This window comes from Nicotiana tabacum, chromosome 20 (assembly GCF_000715075.1).
Source record: "Nicotiana tabacum cultivar K326 chromosome 20, ASM71507v2, whole genome shotgun sequence".
Lineage (NCBI taxonomy): Eukaryota > Viridiplantae > Streptophyta > Magnoliopsida > Solanales > Solanaceae > Nicotiana > Nicotiana tabacum.
Window position 1 is genome coordinate 29,725,829 of NC_134099.1, and position 17,379 is coordinate 29,743,207.

The 17,379-nt window shown below is 38.6% G+C and overlaps 1 protein-coding gene across 1 annotated transcript; it reads right to left on the reverse strand.

The window, feature by feature from the left end:
- Positions 1-12,566: 12,566 nt before the first annotated feature.
- LOC107786028 (protein PTST homolog 2, chloroplastic) lies at positions 12,567-17,176 on the reverse strand. Its single transcript, XM_016607464.2, has 8 exons — positions 16,259-17,176; positions 15,644-15,813; positions 15,243-15,401; positions 14,957-15,174; positions 14,265-14,410; positions 14,032-14,179; positions 13,042-13,110; positions 12,567-12,959 (listed from the first exon to the last, which is right to left on the reverse strand). The coding sequence occupies exons 1-8, from the start codon at positions 16,822-16,824 to the stop codon at positions 12,864-12,866; spliced, it is 1,572 nt and encodes a 523-aa protein (XP_016462950.1). The 5' UTR covers positions 16,825-17,176; the 3' UTR covers positions 12,567-12,863.
- Between the last annotated feature and the right edge of the window lie 203 nt (positions 17,177-17,379).

Below are 17,379 nucleotides of genomic sequence, written 5' to 3' on the forward strand. Positions count from 1 at the left end.
TACTCTGCAGTTCATGGGCATATAGGAGGGTTCGACGATCCAAAAAGCAGGGTTTGCAGCAAAGGGAATCAGACAAAATAAGATGAACATAGGCGGTTCGCCTTCATGGTTGCATCCTTGGGCATTGTGGTGTTTTCCCGGAAAGACAGAAATATTGATTTAAAGGTGGCAGGAGTCGTCAAAACCCTGATTACCAGCAATAAAAGCACGTTTGCCCCATGATGGTATCCAAGATGTACCGAGCTCTCACAGCTTGTAAAGCCGAGGTAGATTTCTTTGAGGGGTACATAGGCGCGAGAAAAGCATACGCGGCAAATAAAGAGGGACTACGAAGGGAACATCGCTATATTGAGAAAAATAACATCCACTCTCAAAGAGCGGATCTTTAGACAAGCCCGAGATGCCAGAACAGATAGGAAGCGCTGCTATGATCTGATGGCCCAGATGGAGAAACAGATGAATGAGTTTCAGGATCAACTCTTTTACAACGCTCAAGTGCTGGGGATGCAGAATCAACAAATAGAGCGATTGCTTATGGAAAGGGACAGAATCAAGGGAAGAATCAACGATATCGGGCACTACATCACCATAAAGTGCCTAGCTTGTGAGGATATGTCCCGTACCACCTTCTTTGCTTCAATAATGATTCACGTCCACCAGGTCATGGAAGATTTAAAAGATCTGCAGAGGGGCCTTGCACCAAAACCCGCGGCGAGGCCGAACGACGCCCCGCGGGCACCAAAATTAAAAACTCTGAGACATTCATAGTCTGAAGTCTGTATGTTCCTTGTCTTCAGAGTCTGTTGTTCGTTGGAGTTTGTAACTTCCCTTTTTGCGTAAAGTTTGTAGTCTGTATCAAGTCCGTCAGTTTCTTTTCAAAAGTGTTTAGCCTTGTAATAGATCGTTTTGCTAATAAAGATCGAAAAATCCAAAAATGGTGTCTTTGTTTTTCGCACTTATAGGTCAGAACTACGCACGGTCTGATTCATGCTGGGACATGATACGTAGGCAATCCACATAAGATTCGACCACCATCAAAAAGAAAATATATATACATATAAAAAAAGAAAAAAAGAAAAAATGTGAAAACAAAGAAAATAAAGGAAGGATTGGGAGGCGTTCAAAAGGAGCACAATTATAAGAAGCCGGAATGACGCACGTAACTGAAGCAAATGCATGATAGAAAGGGTTAATTGCCTAGTTGCACTGCATCCTCAATGTGTGTTTTCCTATCTGTTGAAAACCCTAACGCTAACAGGTTGCTCCCATTTTGTTCTCGATTATATTTCCAGAAAGGTGGTTGGTTGTGATTCTAAAGTAACGCTTTCCTGCAACACAAAGGCAAAAGACAATGGCAGAGAACAACAAAACTGAGTGGGTTGGTACCGATGCCCGAAAGCAGTTGATTGAACATGACTACGGGTTGGTAGAAGAGGTAAAAATGTTGAGACGGCATGTGGCAGACATGTATCGGGCATGGATGACTGGGAAAGCACCACCCCGCCACCGCCTAGCTTCCTGAACTCTATCCTTACCCAAACACCTAACACAATAACGGACGATCCTCTATACTCTCCATATCTACCCACTTATGACAGTTTTCCCAGCCACCCGAATAGCTCCATCACTCATCGTCCAACTATATTTTTCCAATGCTACTCCCCTCCCCAATGCTACTTCTCTCCACGGGATTCACAAAGACATGCTTCACTTTCCAAGTACCCAGCTCCACAAAATGTCTATCCACGAGCACACCAGAAACCCCTAGGATTAGGTTTTAGGCCAAATCAGGCATTTAGGAATGAGAGGTTGCTGAAACGAGGAAAGACTCTCACCCCTATCGGAGAATCTTATGCAAGTCTATTTGAAAGACTAAAGCATGCTAGCCTGATTGAGCCGCGCCCCGGATATACTCCAGATCCACGTACAAGAAGCTTTGATCCTACTACACGATACACATACCACTCCAATGTCCCATGGCATAGCATTGAGAGTTGTCATTCGTTGAAAAAGGAAATAGATAGAATGATTCACGAAGGAGTGGTTGCAATCGACGACAATAATAAAGAGCATGTGAACCCTCTCAGGATATTGACTAAAGTTGAAGATGTTGAAGCGGATAGTGGTCTTGATGCGAAGCTCAGTGGCTAAGATGTCGTGCTTGGTAATTGGGGAGACACTCCCTTTCTTGGTCAGTCAGAGCGGAGCTTTGGTGGTTCATTTTGTTGTCACTTCTGTTGTCCGGGTTATTTGCAGGGTTGTAATCCGGACATTGTCTTGTGTCAAACCCTCTTATCCTTCCATTTTTGTCATAGTGGTTTGTTTAGTGTTGTCTAGGTTTTTTTTAGGTTTGTTCCAAGGTTGTACCCCAGTTGTTTTGCTTGTTTTTTTATACGAACCGTTTCACCGCTTGTTTAATGCAAATTCCGGTCTTGTGTTACTTCCAGTCATCTTCTTTGTTTAGTTCTTTTTATCCTTTTGTTTTGTCTTTGTTCAACGCCGATTCTAGTGACATGACATGCGCGCACAGTTTGGGCCTAATCTTAAAAGTTAATTATAAAGCCATTGGGAGATGATCGGGGCACTTAAGGGAAATAGGAACAGCTTGAGGTCATTTGAAGCCCGAGCCGCGTGAAACTGGGGCAAGTAAAACATAAAGAAAACCATAAAAGCAAGTTAGCCATATGGGTAAGGGGGTCGCTCATGGTAACGAAAGTGAGAGTGTTGCCCGACGGTGCTTTAAAAATGACAAATGAAAAGGCGAATGTATAGACACGGTTATCAAGTCTGGCACAATCAGAAGATGTGGCAAATGTTTAAATGTGTTGTTTGTACTTGGCATATTTTGAAGATTGGAATGACGAAGACATTTTATTCTTCTATCTAAATACTTTGTCCTTCGTTAACCCTTTGAGCCTTATTGGTTTTCTTTCATACCCCTCGTTCGGAATCGGTAGCAAAGATTAGAAAAAATGAGCATGGAAAATAAAGAAAAAGAAAAGAAAAAGGAAAAGAAAACAACAGAAACAACAAAATAACAAAAGAGAAAGGAGAAAGAAAAAGGAAAAGAAAAGAAAATAATAAATAAGTGAAAAGGAAAACAAAAAAAAGGAATTGGGAACTACGTCTGACATGATTCCTCAAAGAGGATACGTAGGCGCTTCACGGCTCGGTCATAGTGTAACAAAAAAAAATCAAAAATCCCCAAGCAGAAACTGGGGCAGAAGTTGTGTTTGAGGTAAAGAAACCCGGTTCTGAAGGTTGTAAATTTTGAACCCAAATTGATTCGTTTTGAGCCGCTAGTACCCTTTCTTTCTAACCCTATCCAAAATCCCACGTTACAGTCCAAAGAAAGACCTTTTGACCAATCTTCGAAAGATGCCAAGTCATGCAAATGGAAGTCGAGAATAACATTCTGATCCCCGACAAAAAAAAAGTAATAAAATGAGAGAGTCTTATCAGTGAAAACCTTCACGGGCACCTTGAGGCGGCTATAAGTTGAGAGAAAAACCAAAATGAGAGAGGCTTGATAGTGAAAACCCTTCGGGCACTACAAGTCGAATAAAGATTGAGAATCAGATAGGAAAGCACCAGACGAAGATTGTGAAAGGCGATTAACGACAGATGATATGCCACGTGTGCATGTCATGGCCAATAGAGTTGGTATCCACATCTGATAGGGTTTATTTTGTAGTTTTCTTGTTAGGAGTCATCTCTTTCTTTTGTCTTTTACTCCGTTCCTTTTTCATCTCCTCTTCTTGAGTCTCTTTGGTCAGAACAAACGAAAAAGGATTTCAAAATTTGCCATCAGCTTTCCAATCATGCAAGACGAGATCTGACAAGTACATCAAAGTTGTATAAGTCAACATGTTTTGAGGTTCACGCAAAATACCCAAGATTGGTCCGTATCAATTCAGGGACAGTGCAGTAAAAGGAGGGCCAGTTTTGAGTGAACCAAGGGTATATTCGATGATGAGATTGACAAAAGGGTGGACCAGTGTCAAGAAGGATATCCCCAGCAGAAATCGAAGGTTATAAGGCCAAGGCTAGCGGGAAATCAAGAAAGAAAAACGCAGAAAGCAATGGACATAATTTGGAAATCCATAGGAGACTCAAAGGTTGGGGAAATGCCAGTTCACGGACAGTACCACAAAAGAAGATATTGGGTCTGCACGGGAAAAAGGTATTTTAGTAACACAGACGATAGAGAAAGTGGTTAATTAATAAACATGCAAGATCTTCAAGTGAAATCAGCTGTCATGAAAATACATGAGGTCAGATAAGGAGACTGGAAAATGGTTGAGAGGTTTGTGAATAAGGAATCGTCAAGAAGTTCGGAAGGTATCAGCCAAGTTTCAAGATGGTCAGACGATGCATAGATGGGCAAATGGTTGATAGCATCCCCAGCAGGAGTATCACAACCAACCATCACGTTTTAAACTGACCAAATTCTTTTTTGATTTGAAATAGGGACAGGAAGTGCTATTGACGACGGAAAGGTACCCACTTGAGGAAGAAGGAAGATAACACGAGTTTTAAGGGAGGTAGTCTTTGAAGGAAGAAGCCAACAAGAAAGCAAAAAAAAAAAAAAAAAAGAGGAAGACCAGTTTTGCAAAAGGAAACAGTTTGCAGAGGAATGAAACACCAGTCTTAAGGGAAGTAGTCTTTGAAGGAGTAAGATAACATATGTTTGAAAAAAAGTGTTATCCCCAGCAGTTCGCAGAGAAATGAAACACCAGTTTTGAGGGAAGTAGTTTTTAGAAGGAAGACAATACAAGTTTTGAGGGAAGTAGTTTCGAAGAAAGATAATTCAAGTTAGAAGAAAAATGGTTTAGGAAGAAAGGAATTGCATTTTATTTTCGAAGTTGTTGTTGAAGTCAGGAGCCCGCCTGAAGAGAGGAATGACGTTTTATTTTCGAAGTTGTTGTTGAAGTCAGAAGTCCGCCTGAAGAAAGGAATGGTGTTTTATTTTCGAAGTTGTTGTTGAAGTCAGGAGCCCGCCTGAAGAAAGGAATGGCGTTTTATTTTTCTAAGTTGTTGTTAAAGTCAGGAGCCCGCCTGAAGAAAGGAATGACGTTTTATTTTTCGAAGTTGTTGTTGAAGTCAGGAGCCCACCTGAAGAGAGGAATGTCGTTTTATTTTCGAAGTTGTTGTTGAAGTCAGGAGCCCGCCTGAAGAAAGGAATGGCGTTTTATTTTCGAAGTTGTTGTTGAAGTCAGGAGCCCGCCTGAAGAAAGGAATGGCGTTTTATTTTTCGAAGTTGTTGTTGAAGTCAGGAGCCCGCCTGAAGAAAGGAATGGCATTTTATTTTTCTAAGTTGTTGTTGAAGTCAAGAGCCCGCCTGAAGAGATGAATGACGTTTTATTTTCGAAGTTGTTGTTGAAGTCAGGAGCCCGCCTGAAGAGAGGAATGACGTTTTATTTTTCGAAGTTGTTGTTGAAGTCAGGAGCCCGCCTGAAGGAAGGAATGACGTTTTATTTTTCTAAGTTGTTGTTGAAGTCAGGAGCCCGCCTGAAGAGAGGAATGACGTTTTATTTTCGAAGTTGTTGTTGAAGTCAGGAGCCCGCATGAAGAGAGGAATGGCGTTTTATTTTTCGAAGTTGTTGTTGAAGTCAGGAGCCCGCCTGAAGAGAGGAATGATGTTTCATTTTCGAAGTTGTTGTTGAAGTTAGGAGCCCGCCTGAAGAGAGGAATGGCGTTTTATTTTCAAGTCTTGAAGTTGGGAGCTCGCCCATATAACAGAGGAATACATTTCAGTCTTTACATTTCAAGTTTCGAAGTCGGGAGCCCGCCCGTATAACAGAGGAATACATTGAAGTTTGAAGTCAGTAAAGCGGAGGGTTACAACAAAAATCCCCAGCATAAATTAAAATTCAGAAGTCGTAAGGAAGGCAGCACTAGTCAGAAGAAGGCAGTTCAAGCTTCGAAGGAAAAATAATTCGAAGCTCACAAGAAGGAAATAAGCAATTCAAATTCGGCAATCAAGAGAGAATACAAGTCAAGTCAGAAAGAAAGAAATATCAGAGGAAACACAAGGCAACAAGACAACAACAGTCACATGACCAAGTTTGAGAATAAATCTTTATAATTCATAGACCATAGCTTAGCATAACTTCTTTATTTTTATCAAGGTGTAACAAGGAAGTCAGTAAGCAGGAAGCAGCAGCAACAATAGCAATGACAACAAAACCACAGCTTCATGGTAGTCCCAGCTACCAACACTTCCCGAACTACATTAACCTGATTCCCTTTTAGCCAGGGATATGTAGAAAACCTTCGAAGCAAAGGTTCGGTTAAATCTTTCAAAAAATGCTTCACACGGAGTAGTCCAACGGGCAAAAATCGCTCGTTTCCGCTCACTTTATCTTTGCACGAAAACCCTTCGTATTTTCGGACAAAGAGGGGCAGCTGTGAGCACGTGATTTTTGCTTCACTGAAACTACTCCGAAAGAAATCAAAAAAAAAACAAATGTCCTTTAGGTACAATTTTAAGAATTTGCGTGACATCTTTGGATAATTGTTTGTATTTTTGTCTGTGAATGTTTATCTTGTTTTAATTAATTAAAAATACAAAAATATATGTTGCATGCACATTTAGGATTTAACTGTACACTTAGGAATTAACTGAACCATGTTTTTTTTATTAATTAATATTTAATCTTGTGTGTCAATTATTATTTAGGTTTAATTAATATTTTTAATTTAATTTTGGTTTTACAACTTATTTTAGAATTTTTGGTAATTAGGAAAATAATAGAAAAGAAAAACAAGTGAAATAAGAAACACATTCGGAATAGGGGCCAACCATTTTTGTACCCAAAATCAGGCCCAAAACACCCCATTTACCTGGTCCAATATGCATGATCTCTCAGATGACTCAAACGACGCCGTTTAGGCGTCTCAAATCTGAACCATTGATCAAACAGATCAAACGGTCCAGTTCAGCCCCAACATTGGTTCAAACGATACCGTTTTAGGTGATTAAATCTGAACCATCCGTTCCTTTTGATCTAACGGTCCCAGGCTTCCCCCATAACCCGGTCCATTTCACCCCGGGTCGACCCAGTCTCGTAGCATGGCCAAACGATGTCGTTTCCTATTAGTAAAATGATCCAGGCCGTTGATCGTGATTGATCCAACGACCAAGATCAAACGCCCCTTCCATATATAACCCTAATCCCTTACCTCACGCCCCAAAACCAACCCCCCGTCACCCCATCGTCTCTCTCTCAAGCTCAGAGACGAACCAGACCAAACCCTAGCCGCCATTGTTACACCTTCGCCTGAAACCCGGCGGTAACAACGTTGTCGGTCACCAAATTAACACCCCTAAGCCATCTGACCACCCTCGTTACGAATCCGTTAACCGTTTGCCTCGAATCAACCTCTAGCTTCTCGAATCTTCAATCGAAGATTCGAGCAAAACCTAAACCTACCCCAACCAGTCCCAAACTCACACCACGGCACCCCCTGACCTCCTTCGTGCCCAAAATACCTTTGGCCTGGTTCGAATCTTGCTAAAACCATTCGAACCCCAAATGGAACCAAGACCCCTATAAAGACCAAACCTGGGTTTTGTCCGAAATTAAAGGAATTTGAGCGTCTAATCGATCTTAGTCGAAGTGTTCTCCGTTGAGAATACTCGATTAAGGTCCGTTCGACCTCAAAAAGTTCGGGTCAAGAGTTCGACCTGGGTTCGTCTAGTTTTTGTTTTGTTAAGGTATTTTTTTTCTCCTCCTTTCTTTCTTGTTCTATTTTTGTTACGGTTAATTGTGTTTAGTTTAGTTATAATCTAGTTTTTGTTCATTGATTCTTCTTCTTCTCCAATCAGACCTTTTTATTTGGTCGAGTCTGCTTCTGTTCATGGTCGAATATATGTTATTAGCCATGTAATTTGTTAGTTTATAAGTTCTCTGTTTTTGCCAATACCACTCGAATCACTTGTTGGTCTGTTTATTCTAATTGTTTGTTGTTAACTGCTAAATGTTATAGCCTGTGTAATCAATTGAATAAGCGTCGTCGATTAGTCTTTTAGGATTGAATGTTATGTTAACATGATAATAGTTCAACCTTTGGTTCATACCAGTATGTTTACCATCCTGTATCTTGTATATACTTGAATTAGAGTTGTGTTTGCTCATTCCCTGTATTTGGTTTGACCTTCTATTCTTTATAGTTGTTCGCATGAACCTCCTTCCTTGATTCATACTGCTTCAATTTTGGTTTGTATTATTGAATCCCTGCTCAATCACTAGGTCTGAGTTGATCAGGATTGGTTCCCAATATGATCAACTCATTCCCTTTGATTGATGCCATGTTTGAAATGATCTGGTCTTCTGCTTTGAATCACTATGTGAATTTGATAGTGAGAATTGGTTTATAGCTGTAGTAATTTAGTGATCAATTAGAAATTAGTTGTTAGGGTTACAACTTATAGAGTTTTAATAACAGATCAATGAAGCTTAGGGCAGGGCAGTAATACACAGGGGTTTCAGGGGTAGTTTTGGGATTTAAAAGTTGGCAAAATGGTCTTGCTAAGTGGGCTGTCAGTAAAGCACTTAATTAACATTAAACTAATGCATTTGTTTAGTACTAATGGGGAACAAAATATAATGGTAGGGGAAAGCTTAAAAGGAATGGATTAAAATATGTGGCCCATGCCTATTTGAACATTAAATAAGGAATAGACATACTCTAGTCGAATTAAAAGAAAATCATGGGTAGAATTAGTGAGAGGATTCTGCCTGAGTGCTTTTGAGAGGGGGGCAAGGTCAGTGTTTGGTATAAAATAGGGGTCTGGATAGAGTTAAGGGCTGGTTTTTTTTGGGAGAAGAGAAATCAGTTTTCTTTCAGTTTTTTTTTTTCAGAGAGTCTAGGCTGGATTTTTAACATTTAAGAGTTCAGTAATTTGAGAGGAAAAAAAGGCTGATTTTTAATCCTAAAAGTTTCAGTGTTTGAGAGCTAAGAAACTGAAAAGTGAGGTCTTTTCTTTTACTGCTGAATATCAGAACTAGTACTATTACTGTTTCATTGGCATTGCTGGTTGGTATTTCTGGGGTTTCAATTGGTTTTTCCTGAGTTTGTTATTGGTTATTTGCTACTGTTTCATTGGGTGTTGCTGGAATTCTGCTGGGTTTTTTTTATCTGTTACTGGGTTGTTCTGTTACTGTGCTGCTGGTTATTGCTGTTGTTGTTTGTTGATGCTCTGCCGATCCTCCTCTTCTTCTTCTATTGTCTATTTCCAGGTACACTTTCGAATCACACTGTGATGTAGCTGTGAGATGTAAAAGTGAAAAGAAAATGCTCGAGTAGTGGAGTACTTAGTGCATCTGTAATTTAGTATAAATGATAAGTTGTATAGTCTATCTTTATAACTCAATGAAGAATATGGACTGTGGAGTTTGTATCTGATAAGGACTGTATTGGACCATTAATTTGCCTTTCTTAGTTGTAAATTTAGTAGTTTAATACCAACTTTAGTAGCATAGAATTAAAAATCAAACTTCCAAGTTAACTGTGCTTTTCCCGAATAGTTAAGCATGCCCATTATTGTCAAACTGTTTAGTTAAATAAGTGGAATAAGATGAAGATAGCATGAGTTTGTTCTATTGAACCTGCCTGTTTAAACTTGTTAGTTTCACTAGCTATGAAGGTTTTAATATTGTCAACAATAGGTAGATAATGATTGTTGGCAGCCCATTTGCTCAAAAAGTTGAAATATTGGGTTTGGCTTCATCATGTAAAGCAATTGGCAATAGCCTGTGTATGTTAAATCATACTCGAATCTGCTTCTGTGAGTCGAACGCTGAACTTGGCCTGAATAACGTATGAAATCTGGTCGTAGGAAACGGGCTCGATCACAAGACCATCCTTAAAAATCATACAATAGAGTTAAGTAACAATTGGTTGGGACCTTCATTTGTGTTTAGAGACGAACTTAATAGAAAAAATGTAGTCACTTTAGGATCGTCCTTTTAAAATAAACGAGATGAGCCTCGCCAAATAAAACGCACAGATTGCGGGGCCCTCACAAATGTATGTATTAATTACTTAGAACTCGGGATCGGCCGCTTAGCGAACTTCACGGCCTTTTCCCAAAATAACCACGCGTTAGTCTCTTTAGGCGCGTACTTTAAATAACATTACCTTCTTAAACTCGGGTGCACATTTATGTGACCCAAATCCAAATCTCAACAGAGTCGAAATGTGTCGATAACCACGGGTACATTGATGTGACGTGGTTCAAGATACGTTCTCACAACGTTGCAATTCTCTGTTAAAATAATAATAATAATAATAATAATAATAATAATAATAATAATAATCACATTCTTTTAAAATATAATAATAAAAATGGTAAAGAGTTAAAACTTGCACATGAGCGCATAATTGTATAAAATCAGATAAACAAGCCGAATATGACAGTTGAGCGACCGTGCTAGAACCACGGAACTCGGGAATGCCTAACACCTTCTCCCAGGTTAACAGAATTCCTTATCCGGATTTCTGGTTCGCGGACTGTAATACAGAGTCATTCTTTTCCTCGATTCGGGATTAAACTGGTGACTTGGGATACCCTAAATCTCCCAAGTGGCGACTCTGAAATAAATAAACAAATCTCGTTTCGATTGTCCTTTAATTGAAAAAACTCCCTCTACGCCCCTGCGGGCGCAGGTAAAAAGGAGGTGTGACAAAAGGAATTCAAGATGAAAGATATCGGAAAGACAAAATTATGTCTTGGTTTGCAAATTGAACATTTGGCAAATGGAATTTTTGTTCATCAATCTGCCTACATAGAAAATGTATTGAAACGGTTTTACATGGATGGAGCACATCCATTAAATGCTCCGATGGTTGTTCGATCACTTGATGTGAATAAGGATCCATTCCGACCTCAAGAAGAGAATGAAGAGCTACTTGGTCCTGAAGTACCAGATCTTAGTGCAATTGGTGCACTAATGTATCTTGCTAACACTACAAGGCATGACATAACTTTTTCATTTAATGTCTTAGCAAGATATAGCTCTACTCCTACAAGGAAACATTGGAATGGAATCAAACACATATTACGGTATCTAAAAGGAACTATCGATATGGGCTTATTTTATGGCAATAATTACAGTCCTGATCTTGTTGGTTATGCCGATGTTGGGTATTTATCTGACCTACACAAGGCTCAGTCTCAAACAGGTTATGTGTTTACCTGTGGAGGCATTGTCATATCTTGGCGATCGACTAAGCAATCAATTGTGGCTACTTCATCTAATCATGTTGAGATAATTGCTATTCATAAAGCAAGTCGAGAATGTGTGTGGTTGAGGTCTACAATACATCTTATTCGAGACAAATGTAGTTTGAAGTGTGACAAACTACCCAAGATTTTGTATGAAGATAATGCAGCATGCATAGCCCAATTGAATGGAGGATTTATAAAAGGAGATAGGACAAAGCACATTTCACCAAAATTATTTTTCACACATGATCTTCAAAAGAATGGTGATATTAATGTGCAACAAATTTGTTCAAGTGATAATATAGCTGATTTGTTCATCAAATCTCTACCAACGCCAACCTTCAAGAAGCTAGTGTACAAGATTGGGATGCGAAGGCTCAAGGATGTGAATTGACGCTTTCATCAGGGGGAGTTAATGCACGTTGCACTCTTTTTCTCTTATAAGGTTTTGTCCCACTGGGTTTTCCTTGCAAGGTTCTTAACGAGGCAACCAAAAGGCGTATTGTTATATATGTGTACTCTTTTTTCTTTTCTAGAATTTTTTTTCACTGGGTTTTATTTTAGTTAAGGTTTTAACGATGCACATTATCTGTTGAATAGACATTCATGGGGAGTGTTATAAATAGAATTTTATTTATGGTGAATGTCTATCTTCTAGAGAGATTCTAGGGATTTTACTTGGTGGCCAAGTCACTCTTTCCCTATAAATAGAAGGGTTCTATTCCATTGTAATTGATCTCAATGCAATAAGAATTCTCTCTCCCTATTTTTCTAATACTCTTCTTCTTTTATTGTTTTATAACATTAATTGGTTTGGTTTCTTTTTAAGGGGAAAATTGATCTAAACTGAAAACATGAATACGCCTAATTAATAACTGACAATGACAAAAAATGCCCTCGCTCTTCAAAGTTATATCGTCTTTCTTGAAAAATTTCGAAGGACAGATTAGTATCAAACATCCTATAAGAAATAAGTTCTGCCCTGCATAACTTGCCTTTGAACAAAACAGCCCCTAAAAATTACAAGTACAGTATTGCATAAAGATTCTAGCCCTTATGCTTATTCGTTTAATTACTACATGGCACTAGGGAACAATTAATAGCACTTAATACTTCCTTTGTTCGGTTTGTGTATTTTACCAACAGAGTAACTATCACAACCACACACATTTGTGTCTTCTAGTAATAAACTCTCATGCTATTTCTTCTATGTGGGGTACCTAAACCTTCAGTTCGGATAGGAGAAAGATTACCATATCCCATCCTTTAAACATCAGCGGCATATCAAACAAGCCAGCAAAATTTATACTAGTAAATAGACGGGCACACACTATACACAAAAGAATATCAATTTCTTTAAAAGAATAGGCCAAATCAGCTCAGATCTTTGGAACACATGTTTGCCTTACACCGCCAAGAAATAAATGCTGTATCTGTACTAGTTAGGCGTCAAAGAATGACAGGAAACTACAAAATTCTAGTATGCAACCTATTATATGATCATATTTTTGAGCTAAGTCAATCGCTACTTGGAGTACTTACAAGACAGCAATACTACATCAGTCCCTTAACCACGTAGGATCAGTTAATAATCTTTCAGTTCTTACAGTAACTTTTCGGCGACCTGCTGTTAGGTGACAATGAGAAGATTATTTTCATTACCATCGTTGTGAACAACGGGCCACAAAGGATCAACCTTCCATATGCCATCAACAATGAATTTGATCTGCACCAAAAGAATGAGATCCCACTACTTCAGAACATATTGTAATATTGAATACTAAGCCGTTACAAGGGATTATACAAACCTCATATCTGCCTGGATACAACTTTAGGCTTACAGAAAATATACCAGTGTGCGATTTCTCCATCTTCCTCTGCAAATTCAATACAGCTATTACTCTACTAACCACACATATCATTCTATACTAAGGACAAGAAGCCCATTGAAACTGTAACTACAAAGTTTCTTGATTTTTGGTGAAAGGGGGTTTATAGAACTGCAGAGTTTCATCATTAGGAGACACAAAATAATTAAAAATAAAAAGCATTATACTGTTAAACAGACAACCTTTTCGCTCACGTACATCAATATTGCTATATAATTTCTATCCTCACTGAAACCGATTTATGGATAACAAGTGTTATCACTTAGTAGGTAGAGGGACTTGTGACTTACGTCACAAGTTTGAGCCCTGCACCATGCCAACTAAGCATGGTATTCAAGTGGAGAAGGGTAGAGAGTCGGACTAATTATCCCTGAGTTTCGAAGGTTTTGTGTTGGTTTTAAGGGTTGGCCGCAGACGAATTTCTCCGTCATAAAAAAAATGTGTCATCACTTAGTACGTTGTCATCTCATATTTCCAGAAGTATGAAAAAGTGCAGTTCAGCTTCTGAATTTTTCACCTCAGTAGCACTTTGTAATCTGATCCTGACAGGAACCTTGGGTAGTAATCCTGTTCTATCTTTTGGCCAACCACCCCACCCACCCCACAAAACCCCACAAAGAAAAAAAAAAAGCAAACTAGGACTTAAATAACACATAAAAAGGCAAAAAACAAGACTCTTTGGCATCATGCAATTTAGGTCGAGCCAGAAACTTCTATCCTGACATAACTAAGTTGTGATAACTCTGCTTTCATCTTAAATTCAAGAAATACATGTTAACTTTCTTGGTGACGCTTCTAAATTAAATTATGCGAAAAGATCGTCTTAACACCAACAATTTTTTTTTAAAAAAAAAGCATCACAATATTGCCTCCTATTTCTTATCACATATGGGGAAGCAAAGATCAAACCTGAGTTGTCCATCCATCAAATGAGCCTGTTAGAAGAACCTCTGAGGCAGAGTTATGCCAAACAATCCGAGTAGTACGAAGAAGCTGTAAAGCTTTACTAGCACCATCAATTCTCTTTTTCTTCTCTTCCAACACCTTATCCGCATCACTGAAAAAGTATGGTAGGGGAACTCAGTTTTGGTAAAGGTATCTATCATAAAGTGAATTATAAACAAATGACAAATGATGCAGACATCAATGCTAACGCCATTTTCCCCTCAAGTATGGCAAGTTTTGCACGTATGGACCGCAATCTCTTCTGAGCATTTATGACCTCATTCTCCTGGAACTCCCGTGCATCAGAAAGGTTCTCCAAATCACTAATGGATCTGCCAAGAACCTGAGAAAGCAAAATTTCTTCAGAGCAATACAAGCATCACCTCTCCAAAATACAAAGAGACAATAAAACTTCTTTTGAAATTGTCAAATGCATATATTTTGGAAATTCAAAGCCTTTTCTCCATAAGTGGTGGCAGCCGAACCAAAAAATTTGCTCTTAGGTCATTTTTCATTCTTTGGGTGAAGATCTGGGAGTACTAGGAAGCACTATCAGGTTATTGAGTTTAAATCTCCAGGAGAATCTCGGGTAGGAGGAAATTTATTCAGAACATATACAATGTTGAATATTAATTTAGTTTAATGAAAGAATAACATCACGTCCTGAGAAGTCTTCTAATTAATTTCTCGAGGCAGATCAAGAGCTAAGCAGATACAAACATATTTAACAGCGTTAAGCAACATCAATGATTTGAGTGGAAGAATTGCATTAGATTACCAAAACCAGTTAAATCCCTCATGCTACATAGTACAAAACATGACATGAAAGCATATCATAGTAGGAAAAGCAAGACCATGATGCATGACTAAAAGAAAGACGTGACTATACCTCCTTTGAACTGAACTCCTGGCTCTTGGATCTCAGGGAGCGAAGGGTCGAGGATAGCTCAAGCTCTAAACGCCGAAGACGAGGTCTTATGTCATTATGGTTGTCATTTTTCCATCTCTCCAAAGCTTCATAACTATTCTCTGTGATGGTTAATAGACCTTCTCTTGAAGATTCACTTTTACCTCCATCTGGTGTCTTACCAAAGCTAATATCACCAGCTGTACATAGGGGGAGTCAAATTGAGGCTACAAACTATGAACATGATTAGATTCCAGGAAGTGAATACCTTCAAACTCTGTGCCCTGAGGATCTGCACGTTGCATGCTCCATGTTCTCCACATATCTGGCGTGAATTGGTGGTTAAGCTGCCCTCCTGAATCACTTAAACTGCCTTTCTTGGGGCTACCTGATTTGAGGCTTCCATTTTTCCCCGGGTCAGTCCTGTCTTTTACAATGTAACAAGCATGGCATTTCATGTTTTAGTTTCCAATTGTTTAAAGACAATTCACTAACTTATACATTTTTCAGTTTAACATTTAAGCCAAAGGTTTAAGGTTTCAATTATCACTACAACTGTAAAAACATGGTGCACAAAAGGCCTTGATGATTAAACAGCATTCAAAAGGGTAAAAAAACAGATTAGAACAGGTTTATTGGGGAGACTAAAATGGGGAGAAAAGACCCTACCCGTAGTAGTGGTTCCAGAGCTTCCACCATCCAAGCTATTCCTACTTGAACAATTAGATCCATACCCATATTTGCCCGTAGTAATACCAAGAGATAAGATCCTCTCATACTCTAGTCGGTTCAATATCCCTTCAATCCCACTATCTTCCTCAAACTCAACTGCAGCTTCTCTGATGCAAAGACAGAGGAAATAAAGATTGTATATTTTACAACTTTTCACATAAATTCAACAGAATCTGTAACAAATGGCAAATAAATTGAATCACAATAAACACTTAGAAACAAGGAATCCTTCTTCTAACTTCTAGTTTTGGCTCGAGTACTAGATTTACTATAAATACTTAGAAACAAAAAAGATTCCTTCTTTTAACTTCTATTTTTGACTCAAGTCAAAGATTTTCGATAAATAACAAAATGTAACACCATTCTTTTTCAACAGGAGCCAAGATAAACAAATAGACGAAAGAGAGTAACCAAGATAAACAAATACACGAAAGCGAGTAACCAAGATAAACAAATAGACGAAAGAGAGTAACCGAGATAAACAAATAGACAAAAGGGAGGAACCAAGATAAACAGATAGGCAAAAGAGCATTTTACAAGGAGGAAACTCACAGTGATCTACCAGAGGAGGAAGCTGGCTGAGAAGAATTCCCAATTGAAGAATCAAAACCAAAATCTTCATTCCCTCTTAATGAATCACTTTCTTGATATTTCTCAACTCTTTTTCTAAATTCCTCAATATCAAAATCCATTTCTTCAGTCTCAGATTCATGAACATTTTCTGTGTCCCAACCAAAAGAATACCACCCACCCCTCTTCTTTATAGCCTCCAATAAATCAACTCTTCCCGCTTTTTCCAAATCTTTCTTTGTAGGAAATGCATTTGGGTTCTCAGACTTTTCCATGAAGGCCAAAATCTCCGCTTCTAACTCCAAATCTGTTTCACCCTCCGACCCTTTTTCGCAGCAACAACGAAACACACTGTGCTTAGCATTTTCCCTCCTTAGTTCAAGAAACTTCAAAGAACACATTTTATTACCCAAAACAAGGTCAAAACCCCCTGATTTTCTATGGAAATGAAGTCTTTTTCTTGAGTTTAGTAAAACGACTTTACAGGAGGTAGTAGCAGGGGTACTCAACAAGGAGTTGAAACAATGAGGTCTTGTTAAGGGTGTCATTCAGGCATTTCGTCGAACAGACTGCAAGCAACTCTGAAGAAACAATTCCCAGTACAGCAAAACAACAAAAAAGAGAGAAAAGGAAGAAGAAAGAATGAGCGCCAGAAGCACGAAAAGTGAAGGGAAAAGAAAGTGAATGAAGAAACGAACAATGCAGTACAATTTGAGAGCTGATAACTGTTTACTGAACTACCAGTATTTCATTTGTGTAAAGCTAAAAAATCTTTCATAGGTTTCATAAAGTATTAGACTTTATAGGTATCGAATGTGTATGTATACAAAAAAAATTATTCTACACACTTTCCCACGAGCATATCTGAGCTGGGAGCATTTTCAATTACGTATTTCAGTATTTTCAAGATTTGGGTTTTGTGTATCCTTTGGGGGGTAAATGGCGGAGAAGGAAACTTGTTACTTAAAATGGAAACTCTGACATATCCGTCTGTGGCCTTTGGTTTCTATTTACATTCATATAGTGTTATTTTTATAGAAGTTGCTATCGGTTCATACCTTTTTTTTTGTAGGTAAGTTGAAGATAAATATATATTTTTAGCA

Bases quoted from the DNA above. Each gene is read 5' to 3' on its own strand.
- LOC107786028 (XM_016607464.2), bottom strand. From the start codon at position 16,824: ATGACACCCTTAACAAGACCTCATTGTTTCAACTCCTTGTTGAGTACC. The intron at 15,175-15,242 runs GTATTCACTTCC...CCCTATGTACAG, and splicing joins TCAGGGCACAGAGTTTGAAG to CTGGTGATATTAGCTTTGGT. The intron at 14,180-14,264 runs GTCTGCATCATT...ATACTTTTTCAG, and splicing joins AAAATGGCGTTAGCATTGAT to TGATGCGGATAAGGTGTTGG.